Genomic DNA, 21,290 nt, shown 5'->3' with positions numbered 1-21,290 from the left:
TTTCCTGGTAACTTTGTAAGCTGTTCTTCAGTATTATTACTTCCTAGTTACAAAACAACAACCCTGATGTCCTTACTCACCTCCCTTACTCTTCTGTGAAAACTAAAGGGTTTTATAAGCTAAAATCAGTCATACTTCAAATTAAACATCCACTCACAAAGTCTCTAAGCACATTTTTTCTCTATGTGACAGTCCCTGACTGCGCTTAAAATGCTTTCCTGTCTTTGAGGGTGATGGTAGCAGGGACATACTAGAAAATATAGACCTATTAAAGGTGGCACACACGACTACAAGAGGGTAACGACGATTACAAGCACAGTGCATTTCCCACCATTTATAGCTCTGTATTTACTGCTTGACTCTATGTACTTACACAGATTTATTAAAATAAGAACTCCACTGAAAGGTGACTAAGCGAGTTTTTTGCTTTGCAGCACTAGAAACTATGTGACTGCAACATAACTGCAAAATATTTTTAGCCTACTTTAAGTATTAAACATTTCTCTATTATTGAGCTAAACCAGGGCAGAAAAGCCTCCAACCTTAGTGATTAAAAAAAAAAAAAAAAAAAAAGAAAAAAGAGAGAGGGGGGCAGGAAAAAAGACTTTCAGGGTGGCGAGAGGGGGAGGAACAGTTAACCAAACAAAAAAGATGTTTCTTTTCAACTGCAGATTTAGAATCTAAAGCCGGACAAAACCAGGAATGCCTTAAAAGCCTTGCTCTCCAACACAGGGAATTTAATTATCTAAAGTTACTTCAGGAATGGGCTGGGCAAGGTAAACCAGAGCTGCTAAGTATTACCTTTCCTAAAGGCTTTGCAAGAGGGGTTTGTGCCAGGGAATATTTACATTAATAAATAAATACATCCATGGGGTTTTATAATTTTACAGTTAAACAAAATATTAATTAAAAGCTGTGATTTCAAATATTTACTTCTAAATTAAGTAAAACATTCCTGAAACTTCACAGTTCATTGTCTCCTCCAGGAAAAATAATAATGAATAATATTAATGAAATATTACTACTCTTGAGCTACACCAGTATCTAAAGTACATAGGTTAACTTGCTGTTGTGTAAACAAATTGTGAGATGAAAGGTGAATTGGACCCATGAAGTCAGGGCAAGCAAGACATGGGCTTTTCATAGTATCTTAAATATATGGGTATCTGGTGGGAGACTCCACAGCACAAGCTACGAGCCTGATAAGACCTGAAACCAGGCAAACGAACTGTTAAATTCCTACTAATTGATTTCACATATGTCAAATGTTATTTCAAAAAGCAAACCAACTCCTTTTTCTGCTTAATTGGAAGCTTCCCTGCACAATAACTCCTTTCCCGCCTCGGCGCGGAAGTGCTGCGCAGAAGTTTCGGTATGAGTTACCCTTCTTCGAATCTCAGACCAGTGCAAAACACTGATATTTTCGGTGCAAAGCAGCAATGTTTTCTGTATCAAAACAGAAATTTGACTGAGGACACAGTTGCCATAGACCTGGCAACCAAGGAGACTTAGATTTTCATAACCCTTGACTGGTAACTTTTGTCCCTTTGAAATTAAAGGGAGAGACTCACGAGTTACTGCACTAGTTCTCATTATCATCAAGGCCTAGTTATTCCTAAAGCAGCAGTCCTACATAAAAACCAGGTCCAGTGGGACTTCAGTATCTGTCCTAGCTAAATGTATATCTGAGATCTCAGTCTTTTTTGTGCAGCACATACTTTTGATATGCAAAGTGTAGCTTAGGTACTTCTCAAGCAGGATTTTTTCTTTCCAGTCTCTTAAAGTAAAATTACAGTGCCTGTGCTGCCATCAGAAAGTATTTGCTCTTACTAATAATATTGATTTTCACCTTTCTGTAGCATGCTTTTTGTTAATATTTCAGTTAAAACGAAACATTTCTCCTGATCCATCAGATGCTGCAACTGCTCTGATTCTGCTCTGTCCCAGGAGCACAAATAAAATATCAGCTGTGCTCCCAACACACTGACAGCAGCGAGTTCCAACCTGCCTTTACCCAAGTGAGACACAGAGCAGCAGACTTTGCTCCATTCCTGTCCTGTATTTGTTATTCCAGGGACCATAGCTAGCCTGCATACCTACTCACTGTTCTACCAGATTCACTTAACAGGCTGCACATCACTTTAAATCAGTGATTTTAGTAGGGTTTTTTTGTTGGGAAAAACCTGCTGCCAGATAGGGCAATTTATTATAAAAAAGTAGTGACAAAATCTCTCATGAAAAATTCCTGGGAAATCCTGGGTGATTTCCAAGTGTCCTCTGTGCAAATTTATGACCACATTCTTACAGCAGAAAAATCTTTTAAGTGAACTGGCAAAAATATCAGAAGAGTTTAGTTACTGAGTACTGCAAGCAAAGAGGGTCTTCTGCAGAGAGCGATTTCAAAAATCTCGGCTCCCCTTCCTTATGCTTAAGTAGAAAATGAGGCTTTTCAAAAGGTTAGATTTCAAAACCTAAGCAGAAAATATGACTTTCAGAAATTTAGCCCTACGATTTTTGATTCAGTGCCAAATCGATTCACATTGCTACAGACAGGAAGCCTGCACGAGGTGACAAATTAGAAATTAAACCAAATATAACCTTTCTGTGAACAAAATAAGAGAGGCAGACCAATGGAGTTCACTGCAATGTGTTAATATGGCCATTTGTTTAAATTTGTTCCTGGTTAGCTGCTTTAGGCATACAAGTCTGTACTACGGAACAACACAGCTGGGTTTTTCCTCATTTATTAATTGTGTCCCACAAACTTGAACTCTGCATGAAAAAACAAATCGCATTCAGACTTCCAGGGTTGCATATGTTCAGTTATAACACTGCGGACGCTACGACAGAACTTGAAGATTTCCCTCATGGGCACATAATGTAACTCATTTAGCTGACTTAGGCACTAAAAGTGCATGTTGAGTCCAAGCAAAGATTTCAGACCTTCCTGCAGTTAACACCCCTAAAAAAAAAGCCTAAAAATAACCTACCAGCAGCTCAAGGTGAGGGTGGGGCAAGGCTGACGTCCCTGCTGGCTCTGTGCCATGCCAGGTATGCAGGGACCCGGCTGTACTCTGCCGCTTACCCGCTGCATCCACACAGAGGAAATGTTTCACTTCGGCGTGTTTTTAAAACAGTGACGATGAGAAGTTGTCTATGTCTCATCCCTGGAAATGTTCAAGGCCAGGCTGGATGGGGCTTGGAGCAACCTGGTCTAGTGGAAGGTGTCCCTGCCCATGGCAGGGGGTTGGAACGAGATGAGCTTAATGTCCTTCCAACCCAAAGCATTCTGTGATTCTGTGATCCCAACCCTCCCTTAAAAATAAAAAGTATTTCAAAATCCAGCAGTGGATTAGATAAAGGACTGAATACTACAGTGGAGAAAAAAAAGTATAATGAAAGATCAAAATTCACAGCGCAGGGGAGAACACCGTGTGGATCTTGCAGATCACAGAGGCAGCAGCATAGTTGTACCAGCAAATAGTTTCTGCTTTACCAAAAATGAGGAGCAAGCAAATTTCAATTCTGGTCCACTAGCAGACAGCATAAAAAGGTGAGAAATCACTAAAATTCCTTTCTGTTACCTCAGAAAATTAGGATTATTGACCTTATCTTCTTCTGCCTTTCCATCTACATCCCTAAGCAAAAACCCTTGGAGTATCCAGTGGCAACATTATGTGACCAGCCACCTCCTGTAACATAAAACTCTGCTAAAGATGCTGCAACTTGGGGAATGTGCTGTGGAATATGAAATTTGGACCAAAAGAACATAGCATGGGAAAGGAGGAGAATAAACCAAACCTGATACGTGCTATCTGTCTGATACAAGGACATGGCACACGAGGCAGGGGGTTACGCTGCTCACTAACACAGGGAGTGCATAATGCTTAATTCCCACACTGAGCATTTTACTTATTTTCTGTCAGTAATGACAAATAAATAGAGAGGTGTTCTCCTGATGCCCACGAAGATAATAAAAACTCTTCACCTCTATGATCAGTTTTTCAGAGAAATGTTGTGTTTGGCAGAAGCAGATGAGCAGTGCCATGGGCTCCGTGACAGAAGTGCCGTGCACCAGAGCATCGCTTGCACCATGTGCACGAGGCAGGATAAATGGGAAATTCCCAGCTGGGTCTGTATCACAGGAAGGGGTAACAGCACATGACTATCAGAGATGGGACACTGAGCTCTTCTACTCTGGCCTCATCCATGGCACAGATTATTTTCCCCACCCCTATGTCTGTTTGACTGAACTACCATAATGTGGCAGGGAAGACAACTGCTCTTCAAGAACAGATGAGCATTGGCTAGAGAAAAGTGTGTCCCTTTATGTGCACAGTGCAGCCAGAGCCATATGGCACAGCTTCTTGCCAAGCCTGGATCCCTGGTGCAAGGAAAGCCACACTCATCCCAGCACACACACAAATTACAGCCTCCGCTATGGACCACAGGATTTTGGGTGATTTACATAGAATGCTGACAGGTTTTCGGGGAAGGGAAAAGGACTTCAGTTTTTGCCAATGCAAACAACTGGCCAGACCATGCTTTGATTGTGTGCAAATAAAGAGGAGAGTAAGGCAGGACTCGGCTCCCAAAACATACTTAACTTGGCTTTGAGAGGCAAGGATGCACATGCCAGTTGCATTAGCTGATGAAGAATGTCATCCGTTTCCACTCATTGGGGACAACCTCCCTTCCCTCCACCGTTCTCCCTTGGGCTGCAAAACCAGCCTTCCCACAGGTCAGGGCTCATTCCAGAGCCAGGGCCAGCCCAGCTGCCGAGGAAGTGGCAATATATTTTAAAATACTGCACTTTAAAAGACATATACCAGTGTGTTAAAAATACTCCTTGAAATCAAGGATGTGGAAATCCAAGAAAACTTCTCCTTCTGTTGTGGACAGTGAAGCAGCAGTACACATTAAAAAACAAACAAAGTGGAGGGAAAAAAAATCCCCTGCAAAATTTGCCAACTGGTTTACTGATAGCAGAGCACTGAGCTGCACATTAAAAGAAATGCCATTTCTATATGCTTGAAATCATCTGTATAGAACAGTACATCCCATTCTGATGGGAAAAGAGTCAGAGCTCTATGAGGAACCAGCAGTAGCCCCAAGGAAAAAGCTACCAGTTATGCAATTCCTGCCCATGCACCCCCATACGGCCGTCTTGCCCTCACGCAGACGAGATTTTGTTCCATTCACTTGGAATTTACATGTCTTCTTTACCATGAAAAGGGCAGCTTGTCACTAGCTACTCAGTATTTCAAAAAATGCAGACCATTTAATTAGGTATCTAAATTTGGCAGGGCTAGTTTAGCTGCTGCAGTTCAAATACGTGGACTCTGATGCACCTACAATACATACGCTCCGAGAGGAAACCTTTTCGGGAGGTTGAAAGCTGGGGACTCAGCCTCTTACGTTCTCGTTTCCCTTTCCACTTCCTAGCAATAGCATGTCAAATTGTTAATCAAGGTTTTGGTTCTCTGGCTAATGCTTTTCCCCTCTCGTAACTCCTGTCTAAAATCAGGACAGCATCATAAATGATATTGCCATGCTTTGCATTATACACTTATGTTAAGTTGTTATCAATACAACTTATATACAGGGCATTAACTCTATAATATATATTTATTAATTCTCTGTACAGAAACTCTATTGATTTCTTGCACATCAAGAGCAGGCTTGACTGCAATCTACCAGGTTTACAAAGGAATTACTCAAAGTCTTTCTTTCTCTACCTTAACCCCCCACTTTTTATATCTTTGCAGATGTCTCAGTCAGTGTGAGTCTCTGACCCCATTAAATAATAGTAGACAAAGATAAAAAGCAAAGCATCTTTCAGTTTGGCCAAAGAATATGAAGAACAAGCACCCACTGAGGCTCCACCACAAAAACTTGTGCTTAAACTTAATAAGATTTAAGTGTGTATCTTAAGTTAAGCTTATATTGAAGCAGTTCAGGTGACTTACATGTGCTTAAATCTCATAAAAGTTAAGCACAAGCTTAAGTGCTTTTTTGAATCCAAGGCACTATCAGAGAGCATCGTCTTCTGGCACCACCTGTACTTCTGTTGGAGGTGACTGTCATTCCCACCTGAGGTCACTCCTCAGCAGAGGGGAGAGACTACCAGCCTCTTGGGCATCCCATTTTATCATATTAGCCATAACTCCCAAAAATTCCCTGAAGCTCAAGGCTTCATCTTTCAAGCCATAAAGACCACTCAATCAGCACATTGCAAAGGTTCCATCCACCTCTTGAACTCATACCCCCAAGCCTGGTCAGCTGTTTTGGTCTCCAAACAGTAGTAATACTAATGGTAATAAAAATACAAATGCTGGCAGAGAGCGAGCGTTGAAAGCTGCCCCCAGAATGGTATCTGGCTGGTGTGGGGGAGCCCAGGAGGGGTTCAGGTGAGGTTTCCCTGATGGAGCTGTCACACAATGAGCAGCAAGTCCACCCTGGCAACAGGACAGGTGAGTAATGAGTGCCCCCGGTGGGCTTTGCTAATCCCAGGCCCAGCCACTTGCAAAGGAGGTGGGAGATCCCCAGGAAGCTGTTGGCCTTGCCCACCCGTGAGCACCTCCAAGGGAAGGCCATCTAAGACTCACCTTAAAGGCTCAAAAGTCTTGCACATGCACGCACACACGCACACATACACACCCCTTCCATGCCACAGAATGACTCTCACCATCTTGCCCCCGGTCAAGAACGATAAGAAAAGCAATTTCCAGACTTTAGTGCTGCTTTTAAGAACAAAAGGCTGGAAATCAAAGTCAAGGAAGCACCATGCTTGCCAGAAACAGAACATCACCAGAATTTGGGGAGCAGGAAGAGAACAAAACCAATGAAGCCCATTTCCCACCCCCCCAGCCTCCTGGAACCCCAAGAATGAAAAGGGAAGAAGAAGAGTTGTCAGGTAACATCAACATCAGACGCCACAGGCAGTCACCAGGTTTTCTTTCAGCTGCTTACCAGTGTGGCTCCTTTTATGTACCATTAGCACATTGGGCCCAATGCAAACCATGCCACAGACGTCACATTTCAGTTTACCATTCGGAAGCCGGATTCCTCCCTCGCTTGATAGCTCCTGGATCTTTCTGTTGTCGATGAAGGGCTCTTCCAGGCTGCTTCCTTCATCGTGAGCTCTGATCTCATCTTCATGACTCAGGGGCTTCCTGTCATATTCGTCATCACTTTGCATTTCTAGCTTTACTGAATTTGCTGAAATAAAAAAAAAAAAAAAATTAAAACCACGTTAAAATTAAAAACACTTTCTAAGTTTCCAGTCACTAATATCATACCAAACTTTTTTACTGTTATCAGTATTAAATGAAAGCCTCGAAGCTCAAACCAACATGAGAGCCTTGTGGTGGTGACAGCATCACAAGTTACAGCTGTTTATTTATTCAAGCCCTTATTTTTGTTAAAAAATTCCTCATTTCTATCCCTATTTTACAGCTTAGAAACTCAGGCATGGCGTGATCCAGAGACCTACCAAAAGTTGCAGAGATGCAGCAGGCTTAAGAACTGACCTCCTGCTTCTCAGCTTGAAACACAGGAGTTCCCTTCCTCTCAAGGAAGCGAAGGCACAGGAGCAAAGGACATAGCCACAGCTGCTCCCTCCAGGTCACTCCTGCCCAGTGCCCCAAGAGGCAGGTTCCCAAAGGCACAACGTGAGGAAACAAGGCAGGATTGTTCAAAATGCAGGGACCCAGCAAAGTCAGGCCTGTGGGCTGTGCCAGTAATCTCCAAATCACCCTGCCTGCAAGGACAGGTTCCCTGACAGAGGGGAGACCAGGCTCTGGATGAGCCTCCAGTGCTTTGTGCTCCCACCTTCTGATTCACGTCAATGGGACACTGCCAAGGCAAACAGGGCTGCAGCGAGACCTACACTGCTGGATTATTTATATTTGCAAGTGAAATGCGCACAGCTGAAGATCTTTCACATCTGCCTGGTAAGACTGACGGGCTCGCTGCTGATTTCTGTGATCCTCAGGTGACAGGATAAACCTCCTCTAACCACCAAAAGCTTGTGGGATCAGCAAGTCTTTAAAGGAAATGAACATACCAGGCTTTTTCACAGAGGGGTGTCAGTGCAGGGGTGTTTTAATCACCAGACACCCCCATTTTGACGCCTCAATGGTTGGTTGAACCTGCCAAAAGGTCCATCTCAGAGTCACAGCCTCCATCCACAGTGTCAGCCAGAAGGCAAGCCCACGTGTTTGCTTCCCTAAGCCTTGATCCTGCTGAGGGGTTTAACAAGGAGGTGATTCAGCCTTCATATCTAAGCAGTCTTTGACCTCTGTACTAAGGCCATTAGCACGAGTGCCAGTGACAGCAGTGGACCTGGAGCACAAATGAGTGCCCTGGGCCTGGCTGGTGTCTCCAAACCCTGTCCAGGTGTGCTCCAGAGCAGCTGTCAGGGGGTTCTTGTCCAGGAACTCAATGTCAGAGTTATGATAAATGTGTCTAATCACTGTGAGGCATCACAGTTTTAAGCAGCCAGTCTGGAAATGTCAGAAGAAAAAACCCTACTACTTAGACTTCCTCCTTCATCCTCTCTCTTCCCCTTCCCAGAAAACACAAGGTTCAGAGACTGATGTTGATGTTGCAACTCTAAATCACTGCTGTTACTCCCAGGCAAAGCATAATGAACAGGGTAAAGGCACCAGAGACCAAGCAACGGTAAGATGCTGCTTTTTAATAATAAAAAATTGTTGAAACATCTTCCACTATTCATCAAGGCACTAATGGGAGCTCAGGAATGAAAGTACTGTTACGGCAAAGCCCATCCACAGCAAGGACACTGCTGGATCACATCACAGCAGACTTGTGTCAGCACAGGCACCGCCATCCAAACAGTCTGCAACAATGAAATATTTGAGTGCATCGTTTATAGGAGATAATTAATATTTTTGTCACCACAAAGATGCATTTATTGTTCTAAAAAAAAGAAAAAGCAGCCTAGACTGAGAGAACAACCATGACCTGGCCCCATTTGGCGGCCAGGGGCAGAAAGAGGTCAAGAGGAGCCTGTTTCCATGGGGAGCATGAGGGGGCCTGTCCCACCATGGCAGCTGGAGAAGCAACAGGAAGCCATCCCATGCTGGTGGCGAGCCCAAGGTATGGTGGCTGGCACAGCAACAGCCTCCTGACCAGGAGGATCTACCTTTGGTGGAAGAGCTGAGCAGAAGGGAGGAAGAGCAGAGGGGAAGGAGCTCGGGCAGCTCTGTGGGCTGGCAGGGAGAATGCTGAGGTCCTAGACCCACCTCCCCATGGAAAGCCCGTGCTGCTGATTTATGGAAAGCCCACTTTGAGAGCTAAGGAATGGCAGTTCTCTCCAATAATAGCAGCCTTTTGGGGTATTCAGCAAGTCTGAGAATGAAGCCCGGATAAATGGTTTGCTGGCTTCAGGAGCAGGACTTAATACACTCGGCCACACAAGTAGCTACAGCAGAGCCAGAAATAGTGCCCTGTGCTCCTCACCCAAAACCCCGGGTCACTGCCACAAGTTCGCACACTCTCCTGGCACAGGAATGCACAAAATAACCAAAACCCACATACCAGTTGTGTATATTTATATGTACTCACAGGAGAAAGTCTTGGATCTTATGTGTCTTCTTACGTATATAGATTTCTGTCTCTATTTCTCTGACTTGGAATAATTAACACTTGACTGCAGTTAGTGCTGAGCACCACGACTTCCCATTCACAGCTGTGGACCTCTGCCTGCTCAGCACACAGGAGAACAAGGCTGCAAGAGCCTTCAAACGGGAAGACCACTTACTTTATCTTGACCTAGCACTGAATGACAGCTTTCAAGCAACAGGATGAACAGCACAACCAAACGGTGCGAGCTGTTTGCTGAAGCACAGCCTCCCAAACACACAGCGCTCCACAACTGCAAACGGAGCTCACAAAGCCCAAGCAATTCACGCTGCATCCTTCACAACATCCCAGCTGTTCTACGGGGCTGTGCTGGCTCTTTGCTCTTCCTACTTCCCTCACCTCCGGGCACACACGGAGCACTGCCACTGCCATTTTCAGAACGCCCCTGGCAGCTGGGGAAAGGTTTCCTTCGGCTGGGAGTAGTCGCAGGTCCCCAAGGAGGGAGCACTGGTGCAGCAGGGATCCCCTCAGCTCGTTGCAAGGGCTTTGCTAATCAGGTCATCTCCACTGCCTTACATCACACTGGTGTGTGTATTAGCCCGTGTGGTAGCTTGCATACAAACAGGCATTTAAATTGCATATAGTTTGTTTTCTCTTTTCTCAGCCAGCCTTTGAAACTGCACTCATTTAGTAGTGGCACTGTCTTTGTTTTCACCTACAGCACTCAGGGAGCACAATGAACTCTGCTGTGAAGAAAAAAGAAATATTCAAGGGATGTTGATGGCTACCCTTCCTTATACACAAGCCTCCACATAAAATTTCACCCTGTGTTCCCTTGCCTTTCTAGTTCACATGCTTGCTAAAAGTGGTAGGCTTTCTCATTCCTGTGCAAAGCATAAATAAGTAAATGGATTTTTTTAAAGTTTTTGGCACATTTCCTAAATTAAAAAAAAAATCACAGAGAAAGAGATAGCAGGGATAAACTGTAAACCGGCTCACTACAAAATAATGAAGTCAAACCATCTCCCTCCAGTTAATACAAGTTTCTTCCACTTTTTCCCAGTTAATGGCACATATTCACCAGTCCACAGAGCAATATTTCTTTCTTTTTCCTTTTTATTTTTTTTTTCAGAGTACCAACCAGCTGATCCTGAATCACACCTTATCCTGAGTGGCCAAATTGAATACAATTATTCTTAATGTCTCATAAGTGCTAATTAAACTGCAATTCCCTGTTAAACAGCTTTTTGGCAAGTTTTCAGTACCAAAATATTTCCTTCACCCACAAATTAGTGTGGCTACAAACCAGAAGCTGGAAGATCCACCTAAGAAAAGTATTCCTAGTATTTCATCCTCTGTCATGGAAATTTCCTTCCCTCAAAAGCGAGACCTGGGGGAAAAGAACCCTTTGGTCTTACTGAGAGATTTGATCCCCAGGTGGAGTGTAAATTAAAGCACTGGTCATCTTTTTCTTAAGCAAGCAAACAAGAGTGCAATTCCCACTACAGAACAAAATTTCTTCTGTCCAACACACCAGGGAGCAGGCAGCAGGACTGTGCCCCTCTGTCTCCTCCACTGTCTGCTGTCCTAGGTCATTGCTTATTTTATCTGTGGCCTTGGAAGACCAAGCTGGCCACTGCCACCAAGGGTTTGTGGTCTCGAGCTAGAGGTTAGCCTTTCCTGGCAGCAGCCATGCACCACCAGCCCCTTCCTGCTGCCCCCGGAGCAGCACATCAATCCTGACCCCTCAAGCCCTCCCACGCCTCCTTCCCCATTCCCTCTTTTCTCACCAGCAGGAAACAAAGCTTTGGCCCAGCTTCAGATACTCATCCTTGAGGAGGCAAAATTCAAATCTGCCGCCCCCAAGGAGCCTTGGATGACTCTGTGGGCGAACACGGCGAAGGACATCTGCAGTGACTGTGGACACAACGTGTTCTCTAACCAAACTTGTCTGATAGCGGCTGGCAGGTGGTGCACAAGCAATCCCAGGGTCTGCTGCAGGCTCCCTGCCCAGGGCACAATGCAATGCAATGTTCAAAGCCTGGATGATGTGTCTGTCTTTACACCAGGATGCAAAGAAACTAAGAAATTCTTACTTCCCCCTGGAAAATGAGACCGAGCTCTAACTACAGCAGCACAATGACAGGCAGCTACAGCACAGCCTTCTGCATATTGTCTTGTCAGTGGTCAGTGACACTGTCTATTTTAATCATGCACTTCTCCTAGGCAGTGGATTAATGAACATTGCTAATTGGCAGCTAGAGACAAATAAAAAAATGACCCAGCTTCTCACAGGTTTTGAACCCAGGTATCCAGTTCTTACACAGGGCAAACCTCAGAGGTGGAGCATTCCTATACTATTAAACTCCCTGTTTCTATACTATTCAAAGCACTCAGCAGTGTTAAGTGTAATACAGTTAATTTTAAGAGCTGGAATGGCAAACTGATGAGTGTTTTGTAAAATGAAAATTTAAGGAGAGGGGGGAGAACCCTCCAGCCCTGATGGATTTTGAAAGTTCAAGGTAAGGAATGCCAAAAGTTGGAAACAATGAGCCCTGGCTCTTGTTCAGTCTAAGAGCACTCTGGTAGCAAAAAGGGTCCTTAAATAGGGTGTTTACATCACTCCAAAAGTGTAGAGAGACTTTAACAAGAGTTCAAACATACTTTCCTCCTGGGATAATACAAAATGGTCCTAGCTGAAAGAAAACTTCATCTCTGAGTTTCATGTTGCTGGTAGAATTTGGGTCTTATTTAACAAGGCTTTTCACGTTCTTTTCAGCTTAATTTTGAGCTATTAAATGTGTAAACAAGAGAGCACTAATGAACCTCCCCTTTTTAAAAAGGCACACACACAAGGGTTGAGAATGCCAGGCCAGCAGCGGCAGAACCAGGCACAGAATCAGCTCTGTCGTCACCTCATAGCCATAAAGCAGTTAGTGAACAAGTTGACACTAGAAAACAAATTAGCTTTAGCAAATTCTATTTAGTTCCTGAGAAAGGAGCAGGCCTCTCCTTCTCCTCGAGCTGCACTGGTGTGAAGCAGGTACCGCTCCAAGGCTACACAGGTGTGGTGCCGAGGGAAAAGGAGAGTCAGGCCCGCTCAGGGCACCAGCAGGGTTGGTAACAGTGACCCTCAGCAGAAGAGAGGATGTCTCTTCAATGACACCTGTGGGCAACGCTGTCGTACCAACACTGAAATGGGAGATGTTTCAGTTGAGGGTTAGAAAGGTGTATTTCAAGGGAGCTGGTTTTGCTTTCACAGTAGATTGAGGCTTTCTGGAGGCTCAGACAGAAATGAAGTTGTATCTGGATGGAACAAATGAGGGTGAACGGAGAGGGGAATTACCCAACTCCTTTCTCAAGTCAAGTGCCAAAAGCCTAAGCAGGGCCTCTTCCATTACTCACGGACATCCCCAACGCTGGGTGTCAAATTTGTTCATTGCAAGCTGCCAAAGATTTAGCTTTTGGCCACTGAGCCAGTGCAAATCTTAGATGGTGACACTGCCTTGTCACAGTGACCTCTGCAGGGTTCTGTCCATTCATAACAGTTAAATCAAACCAAATATTTCACAACTAATAAAAAGGAGAAGGGAATGATTCAGAAGCTTTGTGCCGAGTCCTTTTCTGCATGCCACAAATGGGATTCTTCAAGCCCACATGGAGGTGGTTAATGCGCCAGAAATTCAGTGAGAACTGATCAGCTTATTTAGGGATCCTTAGAAATTTTTAGTTTTCACATTGAAGAATCTCAGTTTAAGCCTGTTACCTCTGAAGTCAATTTAAACTCTCACTAAATGCAACAGAAGACTTATTTCATATCTTCTGGAGGTGGTGTGTGCAGTAAGTGTAGACTAACGGGTCTGTTACACCCAAGTTTAGTTTAAATTGGGATGTGGTTGCATAGCTAAGCCAAGCTTCAGTCAGGTTTTAGCTGACACAAACTGTGGTTGCCATCCTCCCTCGATCCCCGTCCCTTCCATCTTTTGTACCGGCACCAGTGCTCATGAAACTGGTGCTATACCAAGCTGGCTAAAAACTGATCCTCCTGAGAAAAATCCACTATTTTCAGCTGGATCAGGCCCCTGACCAGGGATACTGAGCCATCACAACAACCAGCTTTGGCTGATGTGGAGCAGCACCCTTGATGTGACTGCATGCTTTCAGTAGCAATGGTTCTAAAATACCAGGTGGCTTCTCCCAGCCCAGCTGACCGGGACCAGACACAAGGAATGAAGACTGCAGCAGTGAAACCTGTGGAACAACTTTTATGCTCAAATGGCCATAAAAGCTTATACAAACATGAAGCTGAAAAGAGCACAGCTACAGCTGGAAGGGCTCTGATTTAAGCAGACAGCATCCCAGCAGGAGCAGCATTAAGACCTGAGATCTCTTTTCTGTCACAGGAGCAAATTCTGTGGTTTCAATGATTTTTAAGTGACATTCAGTGAGAGCCCTGCTGAAGTCCAGAGGCTGGGACACCTTGTAAGGAGTACTTGGGTGTGAGGATGGTAGTATCCAGCCCAGAGTCTGCCTCAGATGCCCAGCCTTTAGGCATGACCATTTGCTCACCATAGGTCACCCATGCTGCATAGCTCCATCTGGCTAGAGTACGAACTCCTAATTGAATATATATGATTGCTCAGTGTCGCAAGATTCCTCTCCAGAAAGACCTCAGGCCAAATTTCACCCACAAATGCATCTACGCAACTTGTACTTACACAAGCGAGAGTCATGTATTCATATCCCAGGGTAGGAAAAGTACTCCTGGTGACCCAGCCTCCCCCTCCCTTTCTGCCTGTGCTTACAAAGCAATTATGGTGCAACAAATATTGTGCTTAACTTAATACGAGGTTTCTGCCAATGCCCTACAGACGCAAGGAGGAGCTTCCCTTTCCCATTCTCCCTATCCGTTTGCAGTGTCAGAACCTGATCCCTATGAAAGATGAATGAATACAGTGGTACTCTGCTCCTAGATGCTGCTCCCTCCATGGAAGCTCGAGCTAAAACAGTTATTAGGCTTTGTTGGACTCAGGGATTTTTCCCTAAGGTCAAATTAGGAGCAACTGCTGGATATATCTTTATTTATTCTGCTACCTTTTTTTAGCTGTTTTGATGGGGTGAGAGGGAGTAGGATTTTGCTTTTTTCTCTCTCTTTTTCTGTTGCATGAAACATGCTTTCCTGGACAAATGTTATCTCTCAAACTCTCTGCCTTTACACGACACCTGCCCAGCCCTTGTGCTCCCCTGCTCTCTCCTGTAGCCACTAGGACTTTCTGCCTTTGTTTCAATGACTTCAGGCTTGTTTCAGAGGGGCAGGTGATGCTGGGGGGCTGTGGTGCTCAGCAGGTGTTCTCCAGGGCCCCTTTTCTTTTTGTAAACTCTCGTTTCACAGTCGGTGTGCAGCGCAGGAGGCAGGTTCCGTGCTGGGGGGGGGAGGGTGTGTCTCACACAGCCCTTTCCCTTGCCAACCTAAAGCAAGTCTCTTACTGTCTGCAACGTGTACATTAAATACTGTCTGTCTCCTCTCCTAGCACAGCTCTGTTATACTTCAGAAGAGTTGCTTCTGATGCACACTGAAAAGCACAGAGAGGAGGAAAAATAAGAGCAGGCTCAGTCCTGTAGTGAAACAGTCTCTCAAAACATTAAACCATGAACAGCTTCCTATTTGTTAAGACCAGTTCAGATTCTAATAAGAGAGCAGAACAAACACTCACTGAGCAATGACACAACATTCACCCCAAGTGGATTTGATAAAACAGTGCTGAGAGCTCTATATAGTACCAAAACTAGAAGTTTGTAATGGAAAGTGCTGACAAACTACAGCTATATATGGATCTTCCCTTATAAACAAAAATAAAGTGATTTATAACATCCATTTGAAGAGAGCAAAACCTCATTGCTCACTCACTGTCATCTCTGCTTCTTAAAAAGTGCAGGACTTCCTAAAATGCTTTCCAGCATACGCAAAGAGTAGTAATTGTAATAGTAATGACTATTTAATTTATAAGGAACTTACATTAGGGATCTGCATTTATATTTGGAAATACACCTGAAAAAAATTGTTTGAAGCCAAGGGAATCACTTCTCTGGGTCTGGACCAGGTACTTTGCTTCATTTTCTGGCATTTTTACCACTAGAGACATTATTTTAAATCAGTGAAAGGCTTTCATTACCAAGTTACACACCATCATTCACAGCTTTCAGGAAAAGTTTTATTTATTTCTCATTATATAAACTCTAAATCATCTTAATGCAACCTGACCTAGCCACGTCCTCCTCTAAAAGAGGCACCTCCCCGACTCATCAACCCATGGAAAATTATACGATAAGCACCTGCCATGAAAATATTTTCTGTCTTTGTCACTACATTGTAAAAAGGAGATTAACAACAAAACCTGTTTCATTTACTTGTTTGAGCCAAAGCCTTGCCTGCACCCTCGGAGGCAGGTGGCTGATACAAAGCGATGTGCAGATCCCCAGGTATGGGACCATTTGCAGCCCTGGATCACTGCAAATGTCTGAGCACAGGGACGTCTCCCCGTGCCCTTCACAGTCCTTGCTGTGTTGGACTCCCGTGTGACTAAGAGAAACAAAAGGGAAGGCAGCATTGCCCAACCACACTGTGACTGGGTAATGTGGAAGGAAAACTCTTAAAAGCCAGTGTCTCTTAAATGCTGAGTTCTGGCAGCACAGTATTGCTTTGAGACAAGTATTTTCAGTTGAGATGGCTAAAAAAGTGCATTTCCCTGAATTATTGGGGATTTTTTAATTGATTTCAGATGGCCAACAGGGACGAGGATTTGGGGATCTGGAGTGACCCACTCACAGTTCAGGGACCCCAGTGGTTCTGAACTCAGCCCATTAAGGCAGGACTATAAGCACAAAAATTCACCCACATCTCCACGTGCAAGTGAAAGGGTTACTCCAAGAGCCAGACACTGACAGTACACTGTGAGCACGGCAGAATCCGGTTTAGTCCCTTAACTTTTCCAATTGTAAAGGACAGAACAGTTTATAATCATTTTCCATTTTCAGAAGTCACTTCAAGAATCTAAATCTGTTTAAGCCCAAATTTTAATATACTAAAAATGGGGGGAGGGTATCTCTGGTGCCTCCTTCCCACAACTTAAAACACACCAGCTATTAAAGCAGCAAGACATTTAAATGACTATTCATTCTGATTTTTTTTTAAAGCAGTGCTAGGCTTTCACCTGTATCATTATTATGTAGGCAGTGACAGATGGCAATGGAAAAATATAAAATAACTCTTAGAGTATTAACTTTTTTCAGTACCGTATGTGTCAGATTCTTTAGCATAAATAAATGGCATTACACAGTCTCATTAAATCTATACATCTGTGTAGTAACTTGCAATTTATGGATATTTTCTGACACAATGTTCAAACCAACAGGTTTAGCTCACATGTTTCTTTTCTCACCATGCCATCTCCAAGTCACCAGAAAAGCAAACAAAAGCAACACTCTACACTAAATATTCCTGAAGAATTCTATGAGAAGATTTGCTATTCATCATCTACACATATTTAAGGGAATGAGAAAGGAAGAGGGTGGTGGGATCATGGAAGAAAGGGACTGGAGGGAGTTGGCAAGTAAAACACATAATTAGGTACTTAAAAATTTACATCTCTAATGAGTAAGGAATGTCTCCTCCAGTTAGATTAACACAATAACAACAGGGACAAACACACACTTTTTTTTCTATCACCCACTGAAACACAAAAAGCACCCACCACATTTTCACCAGAGTACCCACGAGCACTGAGCAGATCCCCCCATCGACTGCTTCACCCCCACAGGCTGGGGACTGCAGGACTGAACCCCGAGCTGGTACAGCTCAGGCTGCTGAGGAGCTCACATCAGCCCCCAACAAGCCGAAAGCTGTTGCATGTGGCTTTAAGCATTATTCCAGAGTCAGGAAGTTAGAGACATAACAGATACATACACTGGAGCATCTGATACTTCCTCAGGAGAGACATGCAGCCTTTTCCCAAACATGCCCCATAAACTCAGCTACTCTGTGGAAACAAGTGTCCAACCAGCACACAGAGCTGTGCACACGGGCTCTGATGGATGGCAGAACTAGTTCTGGCTTCTGCAGCCCAGGTGACAGGGGAGAGGGGGGACACTGCACCCCGTGGGACACGGGGCCCTGAGGGGATGGGAGGAGAGGCCTGGCTTGTACACACCAACCTACTTCTGGGAGCATTCCCAGGCCCACCTTGATTCATCCTTGAGCAGGAACTGGGCAGCTGTGGGGACCTCACAGCTGCTATAGTCTGTCCAAGCTAAAAAGTCTCTTTTTAGTCAACAAGTTGTCTTAGGGAGCACTGCCTTTGACACAAGGGCCTGCTGGAACAGGATGCAGCACCTCTTGCTGTTACTAAACATTCATTAAAGATGTCAACAACAGATAAAAATCCATAAACACGGCCACAGTCCCAGAACAAGAGGAGCACAGCAGCACCACAACACCAGCCCTGATAACTGTGTTTCAGTAGGTACCTCCTTTTTTAACTCCTGTGACAGTGCCTTTGGAGATGTTCTCCCAAGAGCTCCAATGGCTCTGGAGAGCTGTTCATTGAGTATATCAAGAAACACCCCTGCTTGAACGTCAAGTCACACCTTTGACAAACCCAAACCCAGGTGTGTGACACATTCCAATTGGAAAGATGAAATTTGTCATTAGCAACAACTCCTGCACGTCACCCTTTTGTCTGCTTGGGTAAAGGATCTGTTGGAGCTATTTACAGACTGGCTCTTTTCCTCTAGGAGGAGCTGGTATTTCTGCCTAAAATTAAGATGGCTTGACACTTCCTACGATGAGGCCCTGTTTTTCACTTGCTTTTCACTTTGCCAAAAACAAGTTAGGCTGAAATGTATACGCAATATTTAATTTTTTAAATTTTTTTTTTTTTTTTGCGTGAAACTGCAAATCAAAACAGTTGAACTGACTTCAACAAAGAGGTCAGAGAAACCACCATCATTCTTAGTGTTCAGGTCAGGTGATCCATGACCAGACAAAATAACAAGGTCTGCTCTCCTATGGATTTGCACCCATAATCTCTTGCAAGCCTTCTTTCCTTGCAGGAATTCCAATTGGGGTACCTGCTGCCAAACAGAACGAGTAACGTCCAAGTTCTACTCGCCTTTCCCCTCCTTAATGAAGGTCATCAATCCCAAGAGAATGCCTGACCATGCAATTTTATCTCATGGGTACACTTCTATTGCATCAGTTCAAGAAAAGTGAGACCTGGAGACACGAAACATCACTGACATACCTTAATTTGGTTTTGAGGGTGGGTCATGTGCATTTAAAAATCATTACTCACTGCAACGAAAAGAAAGAAAAAAAAAGGAAAGAAAAAGGGAAAGGAATTGACATCCTAAGGGGCTCACTAAAGCTCTTTAAAGTGCATAATTCCATCACCATACTGTACACAGCACACGATCTCTGAGGGGTAATTATCCATGGATTGGAAGCCAGTGTGAATATACACACAGTCAGTCAATATGATGTTGTGCTTGCCGCTGCTACTGCTTCTCTTCCTTTTTTTTTTTTAATCAATTTTAATTGTTGTGGATCTATTTCTGCTAATAAAAGAGAGTGAACTGATTCTGGTCGGATAGATTTCTGGATACGGAAAATGAGTGAGCAAAACATGTGAGAGTACTTACTGTATTACCAGAAATATTTATAAATGGCTCTTCCCTCCCTCAGCTGGCAGAATATCAAAGCAGTGAGGAAGCAGCACGGATGGCTTCTGAAGGGATGGAGAAAGCAAAGGTCCACCCCTCCATCATCAACCTGGGAAAGCAATGCCACAGAGCTCCGGCAGAAGCCCAGACTAGAACTGCTCTAACAGCAACATGTCCCCTCTTTCAAAGGGCAAACACTACTCTGAGAGCAAACTGTATTAGAAAGGAACACAAATGAGTAGCTAGGGGGAATATATAATGTATCTACTGGGTTGTGACAACATATGTACTGGATACCCAAGGTTTTTGTAACTTAAATGTGATTCCCAGGACTGTCAGTCACTCCAGCTGAGGACAGTCATATTCTCAGAAGACTTGATGCCTCCATATACCACGACCAACCTAGACTCTTCGAGCTTGACAGTACTGAAACCTTCCCTGTGAAACACAGCACTACCACAATGCATTCATTACCTGCACTTATATCAGCGACATAAAAACATGGAGACAAGCACATGTACAGGGGACATACAGAAAATCATCCCTACTCTTGCATGAGAACTTGGCTGAGAAAGGAAGAACGCTGCCACACGAGCTCCTGCAAGCAGGGTTTCTGCAGAGGTACAGCTACACACACAGCTGTACTGGGACAGAGATTGCTCACACAGACATGTGCTTTTGCCTGTGTCACACCTGCACACAGACCAATTTCTGGAAATGGATTAACCAAATACCCACACTGAACTCAGTCTAACACCACGACTTGTTTCCACGTATCCCACTTGTGCAAATGCAAAGGCCCGCAGGTGAGCTGTGGGCTGCAGAATGACCTGGGGGCAGAGGAGTCCCCTCCTGGGCTGCTGCGCTCCCGGTTATCCCTGTTTGCAGCCGGGTGCCGGCGGGGCCGCGGGAGTGTCCCCTGCCTGCTCTCCATTCCCATCGGTGCAGAACTACAGTGAGAGGTGCACCAATTCCCAAGTTAGCCTGTGCATGTGAAAACGCCTGGGGGGTCCTGATTCAGTACAATACTTAAGCAACCACTGATGTTTAACGTTAAAGTCAACAGGACCTCGGTACATACATCGCTAATTACACGAATTCATCACTGGGCTGAGCAAGCATGTTCCAGCTCACAAAAGCAACGAAAGGACAACGTGCAGGAAGAACGAAAAGCCTTCAGGAAAGGATTAGTAGTGTCACAAGTTAAACATCTCCTCCCTGATGACATACAGGATCGGGTCAACTGTGCAGACAAGCGAGAACACTGTGGCATGAAGTCAGAAATAGTAAAAGCCTGCTCAAACTACTGCCCGTAGTAGCTCTGCAGGTAACAAATGCAGAATGCTAATGTCCAATAAGCAACAGTTTAATAGCTGTACTCTATAGAAGAGGTAGGCATTTTTCAGTGTTTAACTGCACATCATTGCTATTCCAGATCTCCTACTTGGCTGTTTTAACTTACCTAGCAAATTTAAGTGTAAGGAATAACAATAAATCTGCCTGTAATCAACCTGTGAAACCCTGCAACTCCTGCTTTACAGTTCTAAAAACTATAACCTAGGAGGGCAATAACCTAATAGGGATATGCTGTCATTAACTGTCTACACTGAATTACAGAAATAATGTGGAAGGACCTGAGCGGCAACTCCACCCCACTATTTTAAAAATAGATTGTTATCTATTTGGTGACAATATGAACACATTTCAGTTATATAGTACTGAGCAACCTAACACTAGTTATGACCAATCTTGGGTTTTTAGGAAAAAAAGGCATTATTAAAAAAAATTATCTTAATCCACAGTAAATATACAAGTTTCTCAGATGATTATATCTTCTCATAAGTACAGGAGATAGCAAGAATTTACAGTAGGTCATTTGAGTCCCCTCACTTACAGCAGGCAGAAAGTAGTTCAGCACCTGCTGAAATAATTGCCGAGCAAGGAAAATATAAAGATATAAAGCA

General features: G+C 44.1%; 1 protein-coding gene across 7 annotated transcripts in view; it reads right to left on the bottom strand.

The window, feature by feature from the left end:
* IKZF2 (IKAROS family zinc finger 2) overlaps nt 1-21,290 on the bottom strand; it is a 118,387-nt gene that overhangs the window by 49,639 nt on the left and 47,458 nt on the right. For 5 of the 7 annotated variants that reach the window (XM_017838151.1, XM_017838153.1, XM_017838157.1 and 2 more), the window contains one exon: nt 6,973-7,221. In XM_017838151.1, coding sequence (XP_017693640.1) covers nt 6,973-7,221 — 249 coding nt within the window. The remainder of the gene's footprint in view (nt 1-6,972; nt 7,222-21,290) is intronic. The other 2 variants (XM_017838154.1, XM_017838155.1) reach the window with 1 other exon arrangement.

The sequence above is a fragment of the Lepidothrix coronata genome, unplaced genomic scaffold, assembly GCF_001604755.1.
Source record: "Lepidothrix coronata isolate B3197 unplaced genomic scaffold, Lepidothrix_coronata-1.0 Scaffold326, whole genome shotgun sequence".
NCBI lineage: Eukaryota > Metazoa > Chordata > Aves > Passeriformes > Pipridae > Lepidothrix > Lepidothrix coronata.
Note: the sequence above shows the minus strand (reverse complement) of the source record. Positions and strands in the feature narration are given on the sequence as shown.